This window comes from Temnothorax longispinosus, chromosome 4 (assembly GCF_030848805.1).
Source record: "Temnothorax longispinosus isolate EJ_2023e chromosome 4, Tlon_JGU_v1, whole genome shotgun sequence".
In the NCBI taxonomy this organism is placed as follows: Eukaryota; Metazoa; Arthropoda; class Insecta; order Hymenoptera; family Formicidae; genus Temnothorax; species Temnothorax longispinosus.
In genome coordinates this window covers 23,781,653-23,803,174 of record NC_092361.1, presented here as the reverse complement: position 1 = coordinate 23,803,174, position 21,522 = coordinate 23,781,653, and the positions used below count along the sequence as shown (strand labels likewise).

The 21,522-nt window shown below is 32.6% G+C and overlaps 2 protein-coding genes across 7 annotated transcripts; both read left to right on the top strand.

Annotated features, from left to right (window-relative positions):
• Positions 1-28: 28 nt before the first annotated feature.
• Positions 29-2,102, top strand: LOC139811931 (2-oxoglutarate and iron-dependent oxygenase domain-containing protein 3). Its single transcript, XM_071776460.1, has 5 exons — positions 29-280; positions 541-978; positions 1,302-1,455; positions 1,554-1,680; positions 1,753-2,102. Exons 1-5 carry the CDS (start codon positions 177-179, stop codon positions 1,899-1,901), a joined length of 972 nt encoding a protein of 323 aa, XP_071632561.1. The 5' UTR covers positions 29-176; the 3' UTR covers positions 1,902-2,102.
• A 669-nt stretch (positions 2,103-2,771) lies between these two features.
• Positions 2,772-21,039, top strand: Aralar1 (electrogenic aspartate/glutamate antiporter Aralar, mitochondrial). 6 transcript variants are annotated; one of them, XR_011731775.1, is made up of 19 exons: positions 2,790-3,131; positions 10,698-10,754; positions 11,322-11,464; positions 12,018-12,133; positions 12,236-12,375; positions 12,724-12,870; positions 13,135-13,276; positions 13,537-13,630; positions 14,039-14,074; positions 14,556-14,646; positions 15,185-15,260; positions 15,850-15,968; positions 16,044-16,214; positions 16,490-16,630; positions 16,719-16,913; positions 16,988-17,090; positions 18,630-18,720; positions 18,930-19,215; positions 19,404-21,039. XR_011731775.1 is itself a non-coding variant. In XM_071776429.1 (18 exons), exons 3-18 carry the CDS (start codon positions 11,355-11,357, stop codon positions 19,099-19,101), a joined length of 1,944 nt encoding a protein of 647 aa, XP_071632530.1. In that variant the 5' UTR covers positions 2,772-2,845; positions 10,698-10,754; positions 11,322-11,354; the 3' UTR covers positions 19,102-21,039. The 6 variants fall into 6 exon arrangements, 5 of the variants coding, with proteins under 5 accessions (XP_071632530.1, XP_071632525.1, XP_071632529.1 ...); XM_071776429.1 differs by having other exon boundaries at positions 2,772-2,845; positions 18,930-21,039; XM_071776424.1 differs by having other exon boundaries at positions 18,930-21,039.
• The last annotated feature ends 483 nt before the right edge of the window (positions 21,040-21,522 follow it).

The window sequence follows — 21,522 nt, the reverse complement described above, 5'->3', positions numbered from 1 at the left end:
TTTTCCAGGTTGCAAGCGTCAAACGTCTCTAGATATTTATGCGTTACGATTCAGAAAAGATTGACAGACCTGACAATTTGACACTTGTATTTGACATGTATAAGAAATTGGATTAAACATAAAGACTGATAAAGGATAAAGGAGCGATCGTATATATCAGTATACAACTATACACGATGACGACGCAAGAGGTGAGGAGATTGAAGAAAAAAAGTGCGCAGAAAGAAAGTGTAGCTCAGGAGGAAAACAAAGCGGAAAAACCGAGCGAATCGGTTAAGTCGTGAGTATAAAGCTAATTTTTTTATGTTATAAATGTTTACATTACATTATCGGGGTCCACCCTTTCCTATTTCAAATTTTAATATTTTCACATCTGAAAAAGATAATGATTAAATAAATAATATCCAAAATAAAAGAAGATACATACTCCGTTTCTTCCCTCTGCTGTCATTAAGAAACTATTTAATTTATAGAAGTGAAATACATTATCCATGGATATAAAAACAGCAATTAACACCGGTACTACTTTCTATCTTGTAGGAAATATGGACCTATTGTAACGTTTCCCTATCAGAGAGTATGGTCCAGATGCGTTCTGATACTTGGAGTCTTGCTAATAGTTTGGTATAATAACAGACAGGGCAAAGAAGTATATCTAGCAAAACAGAAAGACGTATTGGTAAGTCGTACACAGAACGTTGACTGCTCTATGGATTATAGAGACGAGTTAGAAAAATACCCTGGCTGTGTACCAGAAAAATGCGGCAGAGTTGTAACTGACAAACTCGTCTCGACAACAGAGGCAGATGTTTTACTGAAACTAGCAAAAAGTGGATTAGATTTGGCTGGATCTGATGGTGGCGCGAGTATCCTGGATCTTCATTCTGGCGCTCTTAGCAAGGGCCAGGGTTTTATCAATATCTATAAACAACCAGAAGCAAAGAAAATATTCAACAGCGTGGATTCAGCAATTTATAAGTATGATTTTTAATTACGTATAAATATTTTTTCATTTCATTTTTAAATTTAGAGCAAAATTATTTGTTGATGTTCCAAATTTGAGGAATGTTTATAGTAAATCAATAGTACGAGTTGTTTATCTAAACTCGCTTGTATATATCATAAATGATAAACAAATACACTTCTATCTCCTAGAATCTAGATTTTTAGCCTCTGAAACATACATTTATGCAAATCATTAAAAATCATTCTACATATATCTATTTGGTATTCCATATAAAAAAAAAAAACAAGTTATTTAATATTGTACAATGTATGTTAGGTTCTTCCTTAACTTACAGGGTAGTGAAAACGAAAATACAACATGCGGTGGCACATAATTTCGGCATAGATACAAATAAGATCTATTTAACTAAACCTACTTTCTTCTCGCGGATGACTAATAAACCTGCGAGAACCATACACGACGAATACTGGCATCCACATATCGATAAGGTTTGTTCTCGCGACTCGCGACGTTACGTAGCGTCTTTTATTAGTCAGGAAGCTTTGTTTTGTAATATAGAATTAAAATATAAAACTATGTATTTCAGGAAACATACGAATCGTTTCATTACACTTCGTTGTTGTATTTAAGTGATTATAATAAAGACTTCGAAGGCGGTCGATTTATATTTATGGACAAAAACGATGTTAATGCTACAGTAGAACCGAGAAAAGGTAAGGCATTGTCAGTTATATAAGTTAAATCTATTCTAAGGAGATGAGACTCTAATTTATCTATATTTTCAGGCAGAGTATCAATTTTTACTTCAGGGAGCGAAAATTTACATCTAGTTGAGAAAGTGAAATCTGGTACTCGTTACGCCTTGACCGTATCTTTCACGTGCGATAAGAACGCCGCGATATCAGATCTGCGCTTTACCGAGACGTTAAATTAAGATTTTCTATCATTAATATTTTTCCATATTATACATAACATAGAATATAGTGTCGATGATATTTTCATTCATAAATTGTTGAATGCACAATTGAACAGTATTATAATAGTATTGTAAAGAAAAATAAGTGAAGTATATATATTATTTTTGAAAATGTATTAGTAAATATAAATTAAATAATCAGAGAATTCAGAATGTTGATATATTAGATATTTTATTTATTCGATTAAATGCATGTTGTACAATTAATTAATACAATTATTTTAATTGCACTTGAAAAGTCTTCATACCAAATACAAATGATTTAATCATTTTCATATAGTAATTCTTGAAAAAAGAACGTTAATTTCTGGCCAAGTATACATATACGAATGTCTTAACCCGTATCAGACTACGGATTGGGATTGAAATTTTACCAATGTTACCAAATTTTACCAAGAGCAAAGTTCACTAAACTTGAGATTAGTTTTCTTTTATTTGATTGATTATAATTTCAATCCCAATCTGTAGTCTGATAAGGGCTTTAGTGCTTACATTTTTCTATGTGCTATGGCCCTTGAAGGATTTAAGCCCGGTGTCCACGATGCAAGAACTGTGTCCTCGGTTTAAGCCAATCAACTAGCAGCTCTTACAGAAAAGTAGCAGTTTCATTGGCTTAAACCAGTTAAACCGAAACTTGGACACAGTTCTAGCATCGTGGACACCGGGCTTTATGCTTATGTTTATGCGCTATGCAAGTGTGTCTGGATTGACCTTAAAGGCCATCGTATACACTGGACCAATGAGCATCGAACATAAATCCTCCGTTTACGCTCGGTCTATCTCTTGCTAAAAGTCTATGATCGCCACAAGTCGTAACGATATACAATACAAGATGGCGCTACCTGTCCGATTGATCAGACTGGAGCTTCTGATTGACATATTGCGTTTAAAGTTTAAAGCAGGTAAACGTTTTACTGAAGTCGAACGTTCGACGATCTTGTTGCATCGGTTGCGCGCAGTTGCCGCCCCCGGAAGTGCCTGTTAAACATATGAGTGTGAGAATAGTGTGTCCGGAACAAAATTATTCGTCGTCGCCGTCGTCGCCGTCGGCTTAGCATCTTCTCGTTTCTGTGGTGCTTCCGTTTCTCCCTCGAGGTCCGATTGTCGTTCGTAACAGAAAGGCTCGACGCAAACTTCTTTCTGGGAATGTTGAAGGATTCGCTTATCGTTCGAGCATCCTACCAAGAGGTGGGCAAGTTTGGCTTATTATCTTCCCCTCATTGCAAGTGGAAACGAAGAAGTGTGTATGTGTGTGTGTAATTGTGCGTATGCAGATGCGTACGTTGCGAATGCGTATGTCCTTTAAATTAAATACATCAAGGAGCGTGAAGAGTGATTTCGTTATTCCTCTTCGCATCACACCGTCTACTTACCCGAGAATAATTACCCTGAGCCCTGAGGTAATTTTTTTACACCCCAGCGTCGAAAAGAGAATGGAGCTTACAGAACATATTGAGCAAATCTATACATATATATATATATATATATAATGCTCTCAAATACTAATAAATTATAGAACAAGCAATAATATATAATATGTAATATATGATTAATTACAATGACTTCTACGCGAAAAGAAATCAAGACTATTCTCGTTAAAAACTTGTCGGAAATGCATCAAGATTCGAGATTTTAGTAGACGATAAAGATTTAAAACTATTTGAGAATTTATCGAGTAGTTTTTTGTTTATTTCATAAGAATTGAAACAGGTTATATATAGTATGCTTACTTTTTTATATCGCAAGAAGTACACTGGCCGACATGAACGCACACCTCACAATTTTTCGAAAAATGTTTTTTTGCTCTCATCTGTCTACTTAAATGATAAATTTATTCGTTTTCCAATTTACTTTTTTTCTAATACGATTTTGCTTTAAAAAAATTTTTTTGAATATAGATAAATCCTAAATTGAAAATTTAACGCAGCCGCTGTCTATTGGTTTTGTAAGGCGTAAAGAATATTGTTGAGGCGTTATTAAGATAGTTTAAGCAGGAAATCCTTGAAGAAAAAAATTTAAAAATTAAAAATTTCCGTTTAAATTGAGATATATATAAATGCACTTTTTTATTTTATATTGATGACAGTAACGTAAGATATCAGCTGTGAGATGAAAATGTTGAGAAACAGATTAATCTTTTGATTTTTCATCTGATTCGTTGACTCATTAAACAGCGTTTCAGAGCTATCATATGAAAAATGAATGCTAAAAGCACATGAAAATCAACCAACGACTCCTTTTCCCATTTAGCTTATAAATTTGCATCTTAACAACCGTTTGCGTCATGTAACATTGTATTTCTCGGCGTTTTAATGATGAGGAAACGGGAACAGTCGTGTGATATCTGCATCATATTAGAGCGAATATGGCAATGCGAATATCGATCCTAGCGTCTCTCGGCGAGGCCGGCTTGGTTTCGAGGTCACCGGGACTGAGAGCCTCACTCTCGATCTCATTCTCGTTAAACCGTTTGACCGTACTACACCCTATGAACTACACTAGTAATTACATGAAAATACATTTGTGTATTATCTAAATATCTAAATGATTGAATTTGATAAATCAAATATTATATATAAATTTGCAGAGATCAGTACACAAATCTTACATGTATGTGCGTGCGCGTGTGCTTGTGCGTGTATATTTTAGTAGCACTGTTTCAAAGTCGAGAATTTTTTGATCATACAACATATTTTTTTAACGCTTTACAATAAAAATCTCAAATATTTATACAAATAATCCAAGCTTTGATTGTATTGTATATTCTGTATTTGTCTCGAAAATGAAGAGATCAAAGATTCGGAAATTCTTTATTTTGGGATAAAAGACACTTTTTGTCCACTACTGAGTTTTGTAAAAATTCCTAATGATAAATTCATAGATTTTTCACTTTATAAGAATTACTCTTGTCTCTGTTTTAAAAGATCTTTCGCAACAATACCGCACTTATTGTTATTTATGTGTTTTATATATATATATATATATATATATATATATATATATATAGATTCTTGATTTTAGTGTCCGAACCATTTATTAGAAAATTACTTTTATAATACAAGAAGAAAAATTATATTACATGTATTTTTGTTAATATACAACTAATTTATTTTTTACTATTTACGAGGGTCGGTACGAAAGTAATGCCTCCTAAGATTTTTCTTTCGAATCTAGCGCCATAGAAAATTATGTCAAATTCATGCAATTACAAGACCTCTGTAAAGCTTTTATCAGTTGATCTCGATTTCTATACTAAATAAACCTTAAATTTTATCAATCTTCTTTAGAAAATCAAAGAGGTGGGTATAAAGAAAATTTAGTAGAGAAAAATAGCGAACAAAATAACATGTAGAAATCTAAATAATAGGAATTTTGTCAATAACACAATTATGTAACTTACTGCGAAGTTTGAAATTTTAGTGGAACACTATATACTCGAACTCGAAATACTCGTGCTCGCGATATTCAAGACGTTCCAAGATGTTTCGAGCTGTCTATAGTGTCTATTAATTCCCGAATTACATTACATAAGTTGCATGCAGACAAGATGCTCCATTCATTAATTGCGTATGATTTGCAAATATAAATAGTCTCGCAAACTCAAGTGTTACGCATTAGCGTTTTTAATTATGCTTATAAGACAAAATATAAGTTTATGTATCGTATACATAATTATTATTTCAATAATAACAATTTGCAATAATATAGACTATAGACATGCAATATCGATGTACATACGATTAAATCATATAACACACGCATTACTTTTGCAATGCGAGATGTGTTGGTTCTGGTTTTATTTTAGTCTTATAATTATTTTTATTATACCATTAGAGCAAAATTTTTTGCCGAATCCAACGCTTTTATTGTCACTTATTAAAATAAACGGTAGTGATTATATATTTAGCACATTGAGTTTACAAGCAAGTTTATTTTGTACGATAACGCACATTATTACGTTGAATGTATAGAGGCCGAGTAACATTAGTCTTCTAGTTTCTCCGTCTTACACCGATTTTACTTTTTCCCTTCTCTCGTGTCTCAGTCGGATGAAAATAGTATAGCAGAAACAGGCTAAGGCCAGCGATCTAGACCGGTCAATTTTACAAATATAAAAGATGGATGAGGGTATAGAATTTATTTCCAAAAGCAATTATTTAAAACTATGAAACTATGAACTATTAAATATCATCGGAACAGAAAATCACAGTGTTATGCTATGACGAAGATCCATACTTGTGAGTTATGGGATGAGATCCGAACATATCAGATTTATCTCAAATTGATTGAGAAAACTATTATTAACAATTATTATATGATTAAAGTCGCTTTCCCTTCCTTCGATATATAGTGTATTTCTAAGTTAACACTGCTTTAAATTGTTTATTAAACTAAATGTATTCAAATGTGTAGGTAAATAGTCGTTTATCATTTTTCTGCAGAATAAATCAGATGTTTTAAAAACACTTATCTTCTGATAAATTTATCTTCTCTCTTAATTATTAGACGATTTACCGTCGAGAGAGAGAGAGAGAGAGAGAGATATATCGTTCGCGATAAAAATACTGTCCAAGTATTTTCCATCTTTCTTCGTGACAATAATTAATAATACCAGTAAATGAAAAATCAATGACCCGACAAGAATATTTGGAGCTTTACCTTCAAGTATATATTTGATAAAAATGAGTGAGCACATATGTCTCGCATGCGCGTTCTTCGCACAAGTTACTAAAGCTACAAAACCCACTAAAGAATATTGTGGACTATACTATATTTTCTATGATTTTACGAAAATGAATATCCAATCACACCGTAAAACAATCACCACGGAATACGTATCATCAGAGTGAATTCGATTGACCACTCTACCGATTGTACACCGGTAGGTTAGATTTTCGTGTGTGTAGCACCACGTATACTAATCTAGGTTGTTATATCTAGTCTTCATGTAACAGCTTTGCAGTCAATTTAAGCAGGTCGGGGACCCTACGATGCGGTGCTACAGACCACCTCTCCCGCGGCTCCTCTTACATACATCGCAAGCTTTTTGAGGTGAATCGCTTTTGGGTTAACGCGTCAGTAAAGTCTAGACAGTGATTCAAGTAACTCGACTGATTGCCTTTTCGTTATCGTACGGGTAGTGATAGATTGTTTGAATTTAAATTTACAATGTTACCTTTCTCACGATTTTTCTGATATATAGCAAAATATCAAGTCACGTCAAGACAGTTGTTGATGAGTATCAGTGCAATTCTGAACTACTTAATCACATATATATTCCGATATTAAATGGGTTTTCCAAAATTTACATTTCCATCTTATCATGTGTCATCAATGTGGCAACTTAAAAATTTCTGATCTTATATTTACATTTCGGACTGTTTGCTTTAAATTTAAAGAAATATTTCATTTTACTTTCAATAATACGACAGTGACTTTTAATGATATTTTTTCTGATTCAAAAAGTCATTGTTTCTATAGTTATTTCTTGTGTTTATAATTGCAGTAACTGCAGTATTTTACGCGTAACAAACGTAAATGGCAAAAAGTGTACATGAAAAATTGACTTCTAATGACGTAATATGTATGTGTATGAAAATACAGTTTCTAACAGTAAAATGAAGTATATATTGTTTGATATAAAACTGGATTTCGGAAGAGCAATAATTTAATTGCATATATATGTGTATATATACATATATATGTGTGTATATCACTGAAATATATAACTAACTGGAAACGTGCGCTGCTGTAAAAATTCACGGTAGGCAAGCGATATGAGAGAGAAGTCCCAAGTTCCTCTCTTCTCCTTGTCTAGCCCACAGCGTAGTTAAGAGTGGGAAGGGGATGGAGTGGGAATGAAGTATAGGCCGATCAAGAAGACCAGACAAGGACAAGGTGCTCGAGACACCTTGGCATGCTCTCTCTCTCATATCGCACAGGCAGGCCTCTAGCTCGCCTCCCAGTTAGTATATATTTCAATGGTGTATGTATATATGAAAGGAAGAAAAGATGACGCAGAAGAAGAGGAATGTAGAATCCAACGAGGTCTGCACAAATTTTTATCAATCCTATACATTAATACAAAAATATATATATATTTTTAATTATTATCATTATCAGCAGTACGGTCCTATATTATATGTGAACCTTCGCTTACTTATTGGTTTCGTTACAGTTATAATTTTTATGAAAAAGACAAAGAGAGTTGTAAGCTCAATCTCCATTCTAAACAACTGGATTTATTTTAAAATTTATTTATTGTTGTTATTATTTAAAGATTTCTCTCTATTCCCAAGAGACAACACAGTATCGTGATTTATCCGCAGTTATCTTAGGATTAAGTTTATGTTTCGAGTACTTTCGTTTGTATCACAATGTAAAATTTTTTCCTATTAAAAATTTCTAGTGTCAAATATGGGGGATAGCAAATTGTATACGAATCTTTTGCTTGACAAATAACTGCTCTAATATTGAACTATCACGTAAAACATCCCTGTTGCTTAAACTAATAATAATAATAATAATAATAATAATAATAATAGATGTAGGAGACTATTCTCCCGATGAAAATCCGCCTGGTCTCAGAACTTATTATGCTTCTATGTAAAATACCCTAAATAATAAAACAATAAAATAAATAAAAAAAGTACAAGGTCTTTTCTTCTTTAATCTAACTTATTTATTTAATGTAACTTAAAGAATAAACTCGTACACAAAATTTGGCGCAATATGTATGTATTTTAATCAATAAAAATGTACTCACTGAAGCGCACATAAATTTTTAATAACATAAGCAAAGATATAAGCTGCATCATTCGTGTGCAATTGATTACACGCACATTTTTATATAAAGATAACGCATATTACACAATTCTTTTAGAATCAATACATAAAAAATAAGAAATAAAATGCACAAGAAGAAAAACCTATTGATGAAAATAAGAGGTGCCAAACACGGCAATAGAACAAGAAGCGAGAGCGAGACAAAAGAGACGAAATTAACGAGCAGGAGGGGATAGAGATATTCGTCTTCTCTCTCCCGTATCAGCAGTTAACACTCGGTCTCCTCGTGACCGCTCGTGACGTTTGTGTGGCAATCGCACCGTTCAGTACAGTCGCATTTTCGTAACTCGTCGTTTCTGCATGGCACATGTGCGTCTTACGCATGCTAAAACTTTGGAGATACCTGCAGCAAACAAGTGTGTGGTGCACGCAGCATTTCCGCTGTACGTAACTTCGCCCGATGTTGCTGCCTCTGGCCGACGATCGTCGATAACGAACAAGTGGAATTATCAGTTTAGCTTAGCAACAGCAGTAACAGTAACACCAGCAGCAGAAGCAGCAGCAGCAGCAGCAGCAGCAGTAACAACAACTAGAACAGCAATAATAACAGCAACGGCAATAGCAATAGCAATAGCAGCATGCCGACTACGAGAGTACGTGTGTACTTGCACAAAGAAAATAGCCGTAATCTCGAATCTAAAACGTAATGTGAACAGTGCCGAATTAAATATAAGGCGAGGAAAAGACCCATTTCGAGCTTTCTGTTTTAATTTTTTCAGGCGTTATCTCTATTACGCGCGGAATGTTTCTAACTTGGCCGTCTAAAATATTTTCGTTGTTACTTGCAGGACGAAAAAACGTGTGTAAGAAAATAATTTGATTCACATTTTAATTTCTTTTTTATTCATTTTTTCATGTCATCACAGTGGCAACAAAGGCATTCAAATGTAGATCAAATTAATAAAGACTATATAGTTTCTGTACACAGGTTTCTTATAATCTTTTCCTTGTCTTAAATTTGTAAGAAATTCTCAAGTACAAGCTGTACAAGTAATCAAGTAAATATGTGTAATACGCTCCTTCTCGGCTGTAAATTTGCATTCTTAATCTCGAAATAATGAACACGAGCTTTGTGTGTAATTGGAATATCGTCAATTGACGTCACGATTATTTTTTAATCACCCAACATGCGTGGATCTTATATGAGCAATAAGACTGAAGAGATTAGTCAAACAACTAACATTCTTGCGATCGTTATGTCAACAATCGTAATTGATCTAACGTATTGTATTAAATTTGCGTGCTGACTCTAATCGATTCTTTTCTCTTCTCTCTATCACGATTTTTATATCAAACGCTTTTGTTCGTTTCTTCTGTCGACGTTGCGTACCCTTAACTTGATTTCCAAATCGTCAAGAAGGAAGAGGAAAAGGCGGTCGACCTCGCGCCCAGACAGGTTATCGTTTTCAAGCACGTTACGTTAGCAAGCACGCGCGACGTTTACACAACAGACACAACTGCATTGGGCGTTCATTATCTTTCCCTATATACCACAGATTCTCAAGCGTCTTACGTAAATCATTATACGTGTCTTATTATAGGGCTAACTGCTCTATTTTTCGAGATATACAGTGTTAATTATAACCCTTTCGGTACGGAGAGTCAGTCATTATTCATACGTTTATACGCATCTATTTTTCTACTTACAAAGTGGAGTTATTACAAAATCATTATACCGCTCGCTGCAGCCGAGCAACTGGAAATGTTAAATTGAAATGTTTCTGTTAATAAATTTTTTTAAATGTTTTTTCTCTCTCCGGCCGACTCGCGTATATCGGCAGATCGGAAGGCCGTTCGCGTCCCGGCCGCTCCGTGTACCAAAAGGGTTAAAAAATATATATTTTTAAGCAACAATAAAATGCAATAAATATTGAATATATCATTCATCTTTTGTGTGTCATATTACAGGGTTCCGGGTACTTGAAGCGTGCAAATACTGAACGCCTCCATGAAATTTTTAATCAGGTAAACAAACGAAAAATGCTTGTTAAACGAAAAAATAAGTTATTAGGAATATGCTTAAGTTTCTAGCGATTTTTACAAAAATATTTAAACAATTTAAAAAATTTACCATTATCTTTGATGAAATATTAAATATTTTTTTCTTTTTCTCTCGACCAGTTTATGCGCTATTTTTCTGAAGATATATCCCGTCGTTAGAAATTATTCAAGTTTTAAAAAAGTAAATTAAAATTATTGAAAATTCCGTGTATATCTGCAACATTTTACATTGTTATCTTAAAACTCAATATTTGCAATATAATTTATTGTATTAGATATATTATATTTTTATTTCTTTGAATTTCTCTTGAAAATACCTGCATAGAATTAATTTATTCAATTTCTTGATTATTTTCAATTACTTGTAGTAAATAATTGTTTTAATTTTTATAAGTTTATATTATTAATATCTGTTGTGTGTATGTGTGTGTGTGTGTGTGTGTGTGTGTGTGTGTGTGTGTGTGTGTGTGTGTGTGTGTGTAAGTTTGTATATATGTGTAGTAAGTCAATACTTTTTTCGTGAATTTACAGTACGCTTCGCAAGAGAAGAATGGCGAGAGGTTCATGACTGCGTCTGATTTTGTACGCAGTTATCTTGGCCTTTACACAGATGCCGATTATAATCCCGATTCTGTCAATTTACTTGCTGGTATTGTCGACACTAGCAAAGATGGGTAAGTCACATACTGACGGGACATTTGAAAAAGATACTACACTATATTGTGTGTACATACATAGTTTGTAATACCTCATTGAAATATTAATTATTAAATACAAATATATGTAAAATTATTTTTCCTAACGCGAGCGTGAAATGGGCCGCTTTTCGCGCTTGTTTTGAGTGAGCAAAACGATCTATTTCTCTACTAGTTGAAAAATGGAGCCATTTCTCAACTAGTGGAGAAATGAAATTGTAAAACAAGCGCGAAAAGCGGCCTGTTTCTCGCTCTTGTTAGGAAAAATAGTATGAACAACTCGTGGGAAGAGTGGTCGAGCCCAAATGAGTGTGATGGTCGCACTCATTCAGAATCGATCACTTTTCCCACTAGTTGTACAATATACTATTTCTTTTTTACATATTCCATTAGTCTTTAAAAAATTTTTTTCTTTGTGTGTGTGTGTGTGTAGAATTTGACTTGTAGCTAATTTATGATACCTATAACAAACACTTCTAACAATGGATGATAATATTAATAAATATTTATAATTGACATGATTTTATTTCAGACTTATATCATTTGCCGAATTTCAAGCATTTGAAGGTCTTCTCTGTGTACCAGATGCTCTATATAAAACAGCTTTTCAACTCTTTGATACTAATGGAAATGGAATGGTTGCATTTGGTAAAAACTATTATATAGAAATTGTTTTTTTTTTTCTAAATTACCTAAATTTTTTTCTAAATGTCCCCCTTTATATGGTTGTATATTATCGCCAATCTGCAGACGAGTTCGCTGAGGTGATGCGGAAAACTGTACTGCATCAGAAAATGCCATTTCATATGGACAGTAGTTTTATAAAACTCTACTTTGGAAAGGATAAGAAAAGACTGATTACCTATGCAGAGTTTAGTCAGTTTTTGCATGTGAGTATTTTATTCTTGATTACGGATTCGTTTGTTATTTTTGCCCAGGAAATAAGTATGACGTAACAAGTGATAATGATTATGAAATATGTACATGGTGCCGTATGTTTATTTTGTCTTTCACAGTGAGGTATAATATGCAATTTGATTGAGATATCTTGAAGATTCGTGAAGTAACGTTTATTTTGTTCCAAAATATTTTCCATATATATTACAAAATAATTTGTGCATCCTTATGTAGAAAATGATGATAATTTTAAGGAAACCGATTGTGTGATGTGTGTGCAACATGTGATGTAAATAACAGGTTAGGGATAAGATTTTATGCTAAAAATACTTTGTTTTTAGGACTTCCATGAAGAATATGCAATAGAAGCTTTTAAGAAATTTGATAAGGATGGCGCAGGTTTTATTTCAGCGTTAGACTTTCAAGACATTATGCTGAGTATTAAGAGTCACCTACTCACAAAAGATGTGAAGGATAATCTGATTGCTGTAGGTATTATCTGGAATAGAAGACTTTATAACTTTACAACTAAATCTTTATAACCACAATTCACAAAATTTGTGTGAAAATGAACACATAAATAAATTATTTAAATTACACGTGCTTGAAATATTTGCTAATTGCAAATTAATAATTATATGAGATTATAAGATTAATTTTTTTCAATTATTTCAATATAAAGTAGTATTAAAATATATTTCAACGCTTAACGCATATGGTGTTACATAATGAACTTTATTTTTATATCGTAGGCAGTTGGTGTCGGACAAAGTGGGCGGAAAGTCAGTTTTCCATACTTTATGGCATTCAATTCTCTTCTAAACAATATGGAACTTATTAAACGTATCTACTTAAATGCGACCAATGGTCATAGGTATCAAGAAGTTACCAAAGGTAATCTATTTTAAAGAAAAATGTGCAAACAGATATGTTTTTTTCTTTTTCTTTGCTGTCAATGTGTAAAAAATTGCACGAAAAAAATTAATAATCTTTGGAGTTTAATAATATAATCAATATAGTACGGGTGGTAAACATGTTTAATCAGCAGCTCTTACATTAATTTCAATCACACCACAATGTTTAGTGATTTCCATTAATTAAATAGATATCGATAGAATTTATCGTCAATATTTAACCATTAACTTTTTTGTCAGAGGAATTTCTTTATTCTGCACAAATGATGTCCCAGATAACCCCATTGGAAGTAGATATCTTGTTTTATCTTTGCGATTTACTTCATCAAACTGGGTAAGTATTACCGATTCAACATTGAAATCGAAAATAGAATATTTTTCTTTTTGTTGGTTGAGTGGAAGAAAATTATATGAAATAAAGCAATCGCTTTGAGCACATTGATCCTAACAAAATGTTCAGGGTTTATTGATTAAAAAGCAATCCACGCTGCTCAACAAGACAAAAAAGAGAACAAGTTATGTAAAAGTATCGTTGCACCATCAAGCACATCGTCATCATCCAAATGTCAAGTATGTCTCGTTCTTGGCAATGAAAAATGACACTAATTCTAGCGATTCATTCCTAATAGCCTTATATACCTACAATGCATAATTATATATTAATTTCTAATATTTGAATAATATTGAGACATATTTCCTACACTGAAAACATTTATTTACGTGTTTACGCTGCCTGGATCAGACCTACGGAAGATGACGAGGCAGATTCGCGGCTTGGGTGCGTCTTTGTATTACAGATCATCATGTGCTATAAATATATATATCATATATATATATATATATATATATATATATATCATCATATGTATGAGAGCACAAGCCAGACAACACACGCACATATATATGTGCGCGCGCGCGCCTGTGTGTGTGTGTGTGTCTGTCTCAACAATACTTTTATCCTCACTTACTTTCTTTAATATCTATCTTAGGACGATGGTATACGCCAATATTTGCGCGCCATGAACATTATATACTAACAAATTCTTTATCCTGTTTTAAGACAGATACGATCTAAGGATACATGACGAATTGTATTGGCAGGACTATTTAGTATTGTTTCAGATAGTGTCATCGACACCATATCTTCTTTCGTTTAACTTATACCCTTCATATATCTTCATTTTTTTATGCTTTTTAGCCACAGCTTTGTTTTATGTATAGATATATATATATTGAGCTCGCAATGTCCCTTATTTCAGGAAAATTGTATACAATGACCTCGTGGCTATTACACCTGAGCAATATTTCAAGCAGATTACAAAACGTGTTGCTGCGATTAAAGCGGTATCGGTATGTATAATGAAAAAAATCTTTAAACTTGAAACATCAGTTAAATATTCTCGAGCACGATATGTAAAGCTTGCTTTAAATGGATGATCAATGATTCGTGTCAGAATTCAGAAATTTTAGAATTTTATCTATAATTTTGCTGCAACCTGAAAAAAATAAGTTTAAATATTTTGAGTTATTAAAATTTTGTAATAGTATTTTTAAGCGTGATTTTGATGTAATAACTGATTGTAGAAAAATAACAGTATCTAGCTATATATTAGGTCTTCAGTATATTAAATTCTTACCATTCTTTTGCAAACAACTAAAAAAATGACAATTTTTGAGTTAGGTCATTGTTGTGGCAAATGAGCGATATGTAAAATATATTAAAATACGCATGTAAATGCATATTTTGATACATATTATCAGCTATGTAAAATAACAGCATATATATAATTATTAATAGAATTTTATTTTGTAATCCGAAACGCGAATTATAGGCCATCTACAGAAGGCTCGAGAAAATGTTAGATACTTAGAAAATATTACTTTACAGAGTCCAGATGAACGTGGTATTATTGTACAAATACTCGAAAGTGGATACCGATTCGTGCTTGGTTCCATCGGTGGAGGTTTGTATATAAAAATATTCTTTTATTCGCATAATCATATAAATATACATATATATGATATATGTAACGCTGAACCTCGATACAGCGTTTTATCATATTATTATTATTATTATTATCGTGCTATAACAAAATAAAACAAGTATGGAACTAGAAATTATCGCGAAAGTAGTATCGTTTGTTTGTTGAATACATATTTTTAAATTGAGAAATGTTCGATTCTACAGTCCTTTAGGATTGCAAATATTTTCACATTAAGGAAATATTTAGGCGTCAAAAATTTAAATTTGTTAAATATTTAACGCAAATATTTAACGAGACTACAAAGTGAAATGTTGATATAATGCGAATACTGAATCATACAATAAATATAAAAGATACTTTTAATTAAAGAGATATCTGTACATAGAAGAAGATATATGAGAGCCTTATGCCGAGTCCAGCTCGACGTTGGTGTCTTCAAAATTAAAATATGAAAAGTATATATATTTTCATAAGTGCTATTTAAGGCGAATATTTATTTAAGATTAGAATTTTGTAATCACAATAATAATAATTTATTGAAGAAACAAAGAGATTATATCTTTTTTAGCTGTTGGTGCTACCGCTGTATATCCTATCGACTTGGTGAAGACAAGAATGCAGAATCAGAGGACTGGATCTTTTATAGGCGAGCTGATGTATAGAAATAGTTTTGATTGTTGTAAAAAGGTTGGAATCGAAAAGTCTCGCCGTATAACACTCTCTGCATCGTTAATCATGAAGCTGGTCTTTTGCGTTTGACAGGTGATCCGGCATGAAGGTTTCTTCGGTCTTTATCGAGGCCTGGTGCCTCAATTAATGGGAGTAGCCCCGGAAAAGGCTATTAAACTGACAGTTAACGATTTTGTCAGGGATAAGTTTATGGATAAAAATGGAAATTTACCGCTGTATGGAGAAATTATGTCTGGCGCCTGTGTAAGTACGATACGTTCGTCCTCTTAGTATCTTGAAGCTTTTAAACGTGATTTTATCTAAGTGTGAATTTTAGAAATGCAACAAAATGCAAAATAGATTAAATATAGCAGGACCAAATATAAAACACAAAGACCATATTAATTTTGTCTACTTTTTGATAATGAAATAATACAGTAATTTAGTCAGATGTGTGGTCGCATATATTCTTATCGCACACTTGGCCAATTGGCGAAAGCGAACAAAGAACGTCTGTAACAAGCATGATTTTTCCGTAGGCTGGAGGATCGCAGGTCATATTTACCAATCCTCTAGAGATAGTAAAAATCCGGCTACAAGTAGCTGGCGAAATTGCAGCAGGGTCAAAAGTTAGGGCGTGGACCGTCGTCAAGGAATTAGGTCTTTTTGGATTGTACAAAGTGAGTAATCATGATAATTTTGATACCGATACATCCATTGTCTTTCCTTACAAGACATCCGATGACAGCAATTGCAATTTTCTCATAGGGTGCTAGAGCTTGCTTTTTGCGAGACGTGCCGTTTAGCGCAATTTACTTCCCTATGTATGCTCACACGAAAGCGCGATTGGCCGACGAAGGGGGTTACAATACGCCATTGTCGCTCCTCGTTTCTGGCGCGATCGCCGGTGTACCTGCAGCAGCGCTGGTCACCCCTGCGGATGTAATAAAAACGAGATTGCAGGTGCACCTCTCACTCTAATTACCGGTACATCCAAATACGATTATTTTACGATTATGTTGTCACGCGTATTCCAGGTCGTAGCTAGAGAAGGTCAAACTACGTACAACGGACTGCTGGATTGCGCGAGGAAAATTTACAGAGAAGAAGGTGCTAGGGCATTTTGGAAAGGCGCGACAGGTATATCATTTTTACTATGTTTTTCATGCAAATAAGGCTCTCAAGACAATTAATATTTTCTGCATGCACATTGGGAAATTTTTTAAACATTTACGAACGCCAATATATCATACTTTATCGGTAAAATGACTGTTGCAAAAGAATTAAGTAAACTACGCGAGAGGAAAATTTTTCTGTCAAACGTCAAAGTAATCGAATCGATTATATTCCACTTATTACTATATTGTATAAGGATCGAGTAAAAATGAAAAGAGATTCTCATGGTTCTTTCGTTCCAATTTTTTAAGTATCATTAGTAATATGTTTTGCTTTGGTCGATTGCATGCGCGGGGGATCAACCCTGCTGCATCTTTCAACCTTATTTCCTCCCCCATATGACCCGGCGATTTACTTATCAGTAAGTACTTATTCTTCTCTTCGTCTTCCTTTATGATTTATGTCTTTATTCTCGTTTTTCCCAATCTGCAATAAATATACTTACTCTTGGTACTCTTTGTCTTATGCTCGGAATGTTTATTAAATCTAACATGTCTCACATCATCTTATATTCACGCATTTTTTTAGCTGTAACTTTAAAAGTGCATGTCAATAAAGCAAATATACTTTTTTAGGACATACGATATGTATGTACAGTATATTTCGGATTTATATTGCAACATTTTCATATTTTTATCAAAAATAGTAGTGATATAGTGTTATATTAATATTGATGAAGTTAATACTTTTTCGACTCAGGAAAGAGCTAATATAAATTATTTTTCATTTATTTTACGCCGCTTTCGAGAGAAAGTAAATGTTTACGAAAACAAAATGATATCGTCGAAATTTTTATTCACACAACAGATTAATTTCATAAATAGTATGATATACTATTCTATAAATGAATTACGCTATAATGTGTTATAAATTATTGCAATTGCATAACATAAATATATTGATACAAATTTTATCTATGCAATTGCATTAATAACAATTATAATTATTGATTTATTATAATCCGTTGCATTAAGCATACATTTATTCAATTACAACATATTGATATACATTTATTCGATAAAGGGCAATTGCCAATCTTGTTCTTCTGATCTTTCTCTTGTCTCTAATCTATAAAAGTACGCGAAATCATATAAAATAACATGTGAATATAGCATATGTAATTTTTTAAGCTTTATTTTTTAAGCGTTAAGTCTTTAATTCTGAATTCTTTATTGACTAGCATTTTCTCAACTGTGGTTGATCTTTGTTTATAGATACATATAATCTCATAGAATTAACCGCACTATAAATAAAAATATAATTGCATTTGATATAAAATGGACAGAAATTAAAACTGTATAATTACGATTTGTAACTATTATCACTTTTTGAAATATCACACACAATATCTTTTATCTGAAAAGAAAAATAGCCATCATATCAACATGCTTGTCATCAAAACGTCCCAAATCTTTATTTGGACAAAGAATATAAAGCGATATGCACGTTCAAAACTATGTATACAATATCCAATATCACATACGTACTTTTCTATTCTTACAGCTCGAGTGTTCAGATCGTCACCTCAGTTTGGTGTCACTCTCTTCACGTATGAATTGCTGCAAAGACTGTTTGTGGTCGATTTTGGAGGATCGTAAGTATATACTTGATATACTTACTTGAGGAATCGATTAGAATTTTTAATTCGTTACTACGCAAATTTAGGCTGGAGATCGATAGCGTGCCTAATTATAGTAATTATATACGCTGATACAAACTTCTAAAATAGCAAAATTCGTTTACTATTGTAAAATATTTACGTTTTAATTTACAAATCTGTAACGATGCTCATGTTATTTACAGCCGACCTACCGGCTCGGAACAAAAGGTGCCTACCATGGGAGTCGCGGATGAAATTCGATCAACGAACCCTGATCATATAGGTGGCTACCAAGTAGCTCTACCCATCTTCACGGGTATAGAAACCAAGTTCGGTCTTTGCCTACCCAGGTTCCAAGCTGTTATCGGAAAGTAACAGTATCATTAGCAGCTATGAGAGAAAACAAGCTTTGTAGCAATCCCTGCCATAAATATGTATAATCTACGAGTACTGAGCGCCGATTGCTTCACCGACTGGGACGCGGACGTGGTGCGTGTGAGCTTTACAAACTACGTAAATTATGAATTCTGCGCGATTCTGCGTTCCATGATTCCATCATTTCAACAATCATCTCGGCCATTTCGGTACCATGCAAACCACATGAAATCGACAAAAAGGAATAATCGTCGGTTGATGTTGATACTAATACTTGATGTGTACGACATGTGTAATTATAGATCGATGGAGGAGAAGTACAAAATCCGTCGTTGCGGTATGTCCAAGAACATTCGTGATAACTGAGTCGATGCAGTCAATTGACACAGGAACAAATCCGATGGCATTAAAACTATTTATTTTGATACTATATATATAAATATGTTATTTCAAATTGATGCCATCTGTATGTAATTATTTTACAAAGCGAGAAAAAGAGAGAGAGAGAGAGAGAGAGAGAGTGTGTGTGTGTGTGTGTATGTGTGACGTTTATCGACGATTTGTTATCGCTAACTTTAAACAGTTGAAACGTTTCTGCCGATACGCGTATATCAACAAATTAAATGTGTGTTCGTTAAATCGCGAATGATTAACTCCAACGAATATGAGTGTGATGTTTTAGTGAGGATTAATCCGCGATGGCCCTGACGTGTACGCACCACCATATATTTATAAAGCTCAGAGTAATAACGAATTAGGCCTCTACAATTACATTTATTATTTATCCAAATGCCTAGTTATGTGTATTAACTCTTATAGCTGGTGAATAAAAGGCCAATAAATTTGTTTTTATTGTTCGTTCATGTACAACTGCGAAGTAATTGTTGACAGGTAATATTCGTGTGTGTGTGTGTGTGTGTGTGTGTATTTTCCACTCTCATATAATATCTGGGAAGATATACACATATATATCAATAAATTGAACAAAATGACGAAAAGAACAATATATCACTAATTGTTTTGTTTTTTACCAACATTTATTCATTACAACGGGACATAATGAATTTATGTCCTGCTAAATTAAATGAATAATTTCCTTATTATAGTAATGTATAAGTTAAACAAGTTCAATTTTTTTATTTATGTAATTAATTGGAATATAAAGCAATTTTTTGTCATATTTTAAAATTTTAAATTAACGCAGAAATTATAAATTTGATATTATTGCAATTGCGAATTTAATTAAAACGAATTTATTAGCATTTGAACACCAGTCTTACAATTAACGCAAATGAAGAGAATAGGACGTTAACGCACATAATTTCCTGCAAATTTTTCGATAATGGCAAATAATGACATTATTAAAAATATTAAAATATTAAAATGCATTAAAATGTGTTTCTCTATATTCATTATTTTTCTTTTTGCAAAACGATATACGTATATAGAACTTATTCTAGTTAAAACAATTTTGAGATAAATATCAAAATATAAAAGGTATATTATTCTAAATTTTTCTTATATACCATTTCTTATTTGTAATATTTAAATAAAGGGTAATGAAGTTTTCCACTCTCATATAATATCTGGGAAGATAAGAGGATTTATTACATATATATATATATATATATATATATATATATATGTATATAGTAATACAAATTGATCATCAATTTCTTTATCATCAAAGAGCTGTTCGGCCGGACACACGAAACAACTGACAAATCTTTTTACAAGTTTCGATTATTGTGTACTTATAGTACGTAAAAATATTGTTTTTTGTCCAATCTTAACAATCCATGTTTTATGATCTGTGATCATATCAGACTCTCGACGATACATCGGGAGATGGTAATTAAGCAATTTTGAATTTTAATTCTTGTTACGAGGTATGTATGCGGTCGTTATATCTTTAATAAACTTATTATTAGATTTTTATCTTATTGCGAATTATAAAGATATATAACATATATGCTTACAAATCAAAACCCAACTATTAATAATCCTAAGCTATATTGTGCATATTTAATGTTGCAAATAAGTATTATTTAAAAAATACTGTATTTTACCGGAAATCGTACTTTCTTTTCTCTCGTTGCCTTTTCTCTTTTCTTTCCTTTCTTAAAAGCGGAGCAGAGTAGTATCAAAGAATAGAAATATATTTTTTTTGGCGATTAAATTAAATAAGATTAAATTGTATATTAGACGAAAAGTGTTCTATTTTATTAAGAAGGACGAAAGAAAGGAATGAGATTAAATGCGGATTCAATGGGAATAGGTCTTTTCATGTGGTACTAAAGATGAAAGAAAAAGACATTACATTTTTTAAATAAATTAAATTAATGCAACCATTCAACACAAGAATTAGAAGTTTAACCGGTAATCTTTCCGTTATTTATCTTAATAAATAAAAAATGATTT

Bases quoted from the DNA above. Each gene is read 5' to 3' on its own strand.
- LOC139811931 (XM_071776460.1), top strand. From the start codon at position 177: ATGACGACGCAAGAGGTGAGGAGATTGAAGAAAAAAAGTGCGCAGAAA. The intron at 1,456-1,553 runs GTTTGTTCTCGC...TATGTATTTCAG, and splicing joins GGCATCCACATATCGATAAG to GAAACATACGAATCGTTTCA. The intron at 1,681-1,752 runs GTAAGGCATTGT...CTATATTTTCAG, and splicing joins TACAGTAGAACCGAGAAAAG to GCAGAGTATCAATTTTTACT.
- Aralar1 (XM_071776424.1), top strand. From the start codon at position 3,090: ATGTTGAAGGATTCGCTTATCGTTCGAGCATCCTACCAAGAG. The intron at 11,465-12,017 runs GTAAGTCACATA...ATTTTATTTCAG, and splicing joins GTCGACACTAGCAAAGATGG to ACTTATATCATTTGCCGAAT. The intron at 12,376-12,723 runs GTGAGTATTTTA...CTTTGTTTTTAG, and splicing joins AGTTTAGTCAGTTTTTGCAT to GACTTCCATGAAGAATATGC.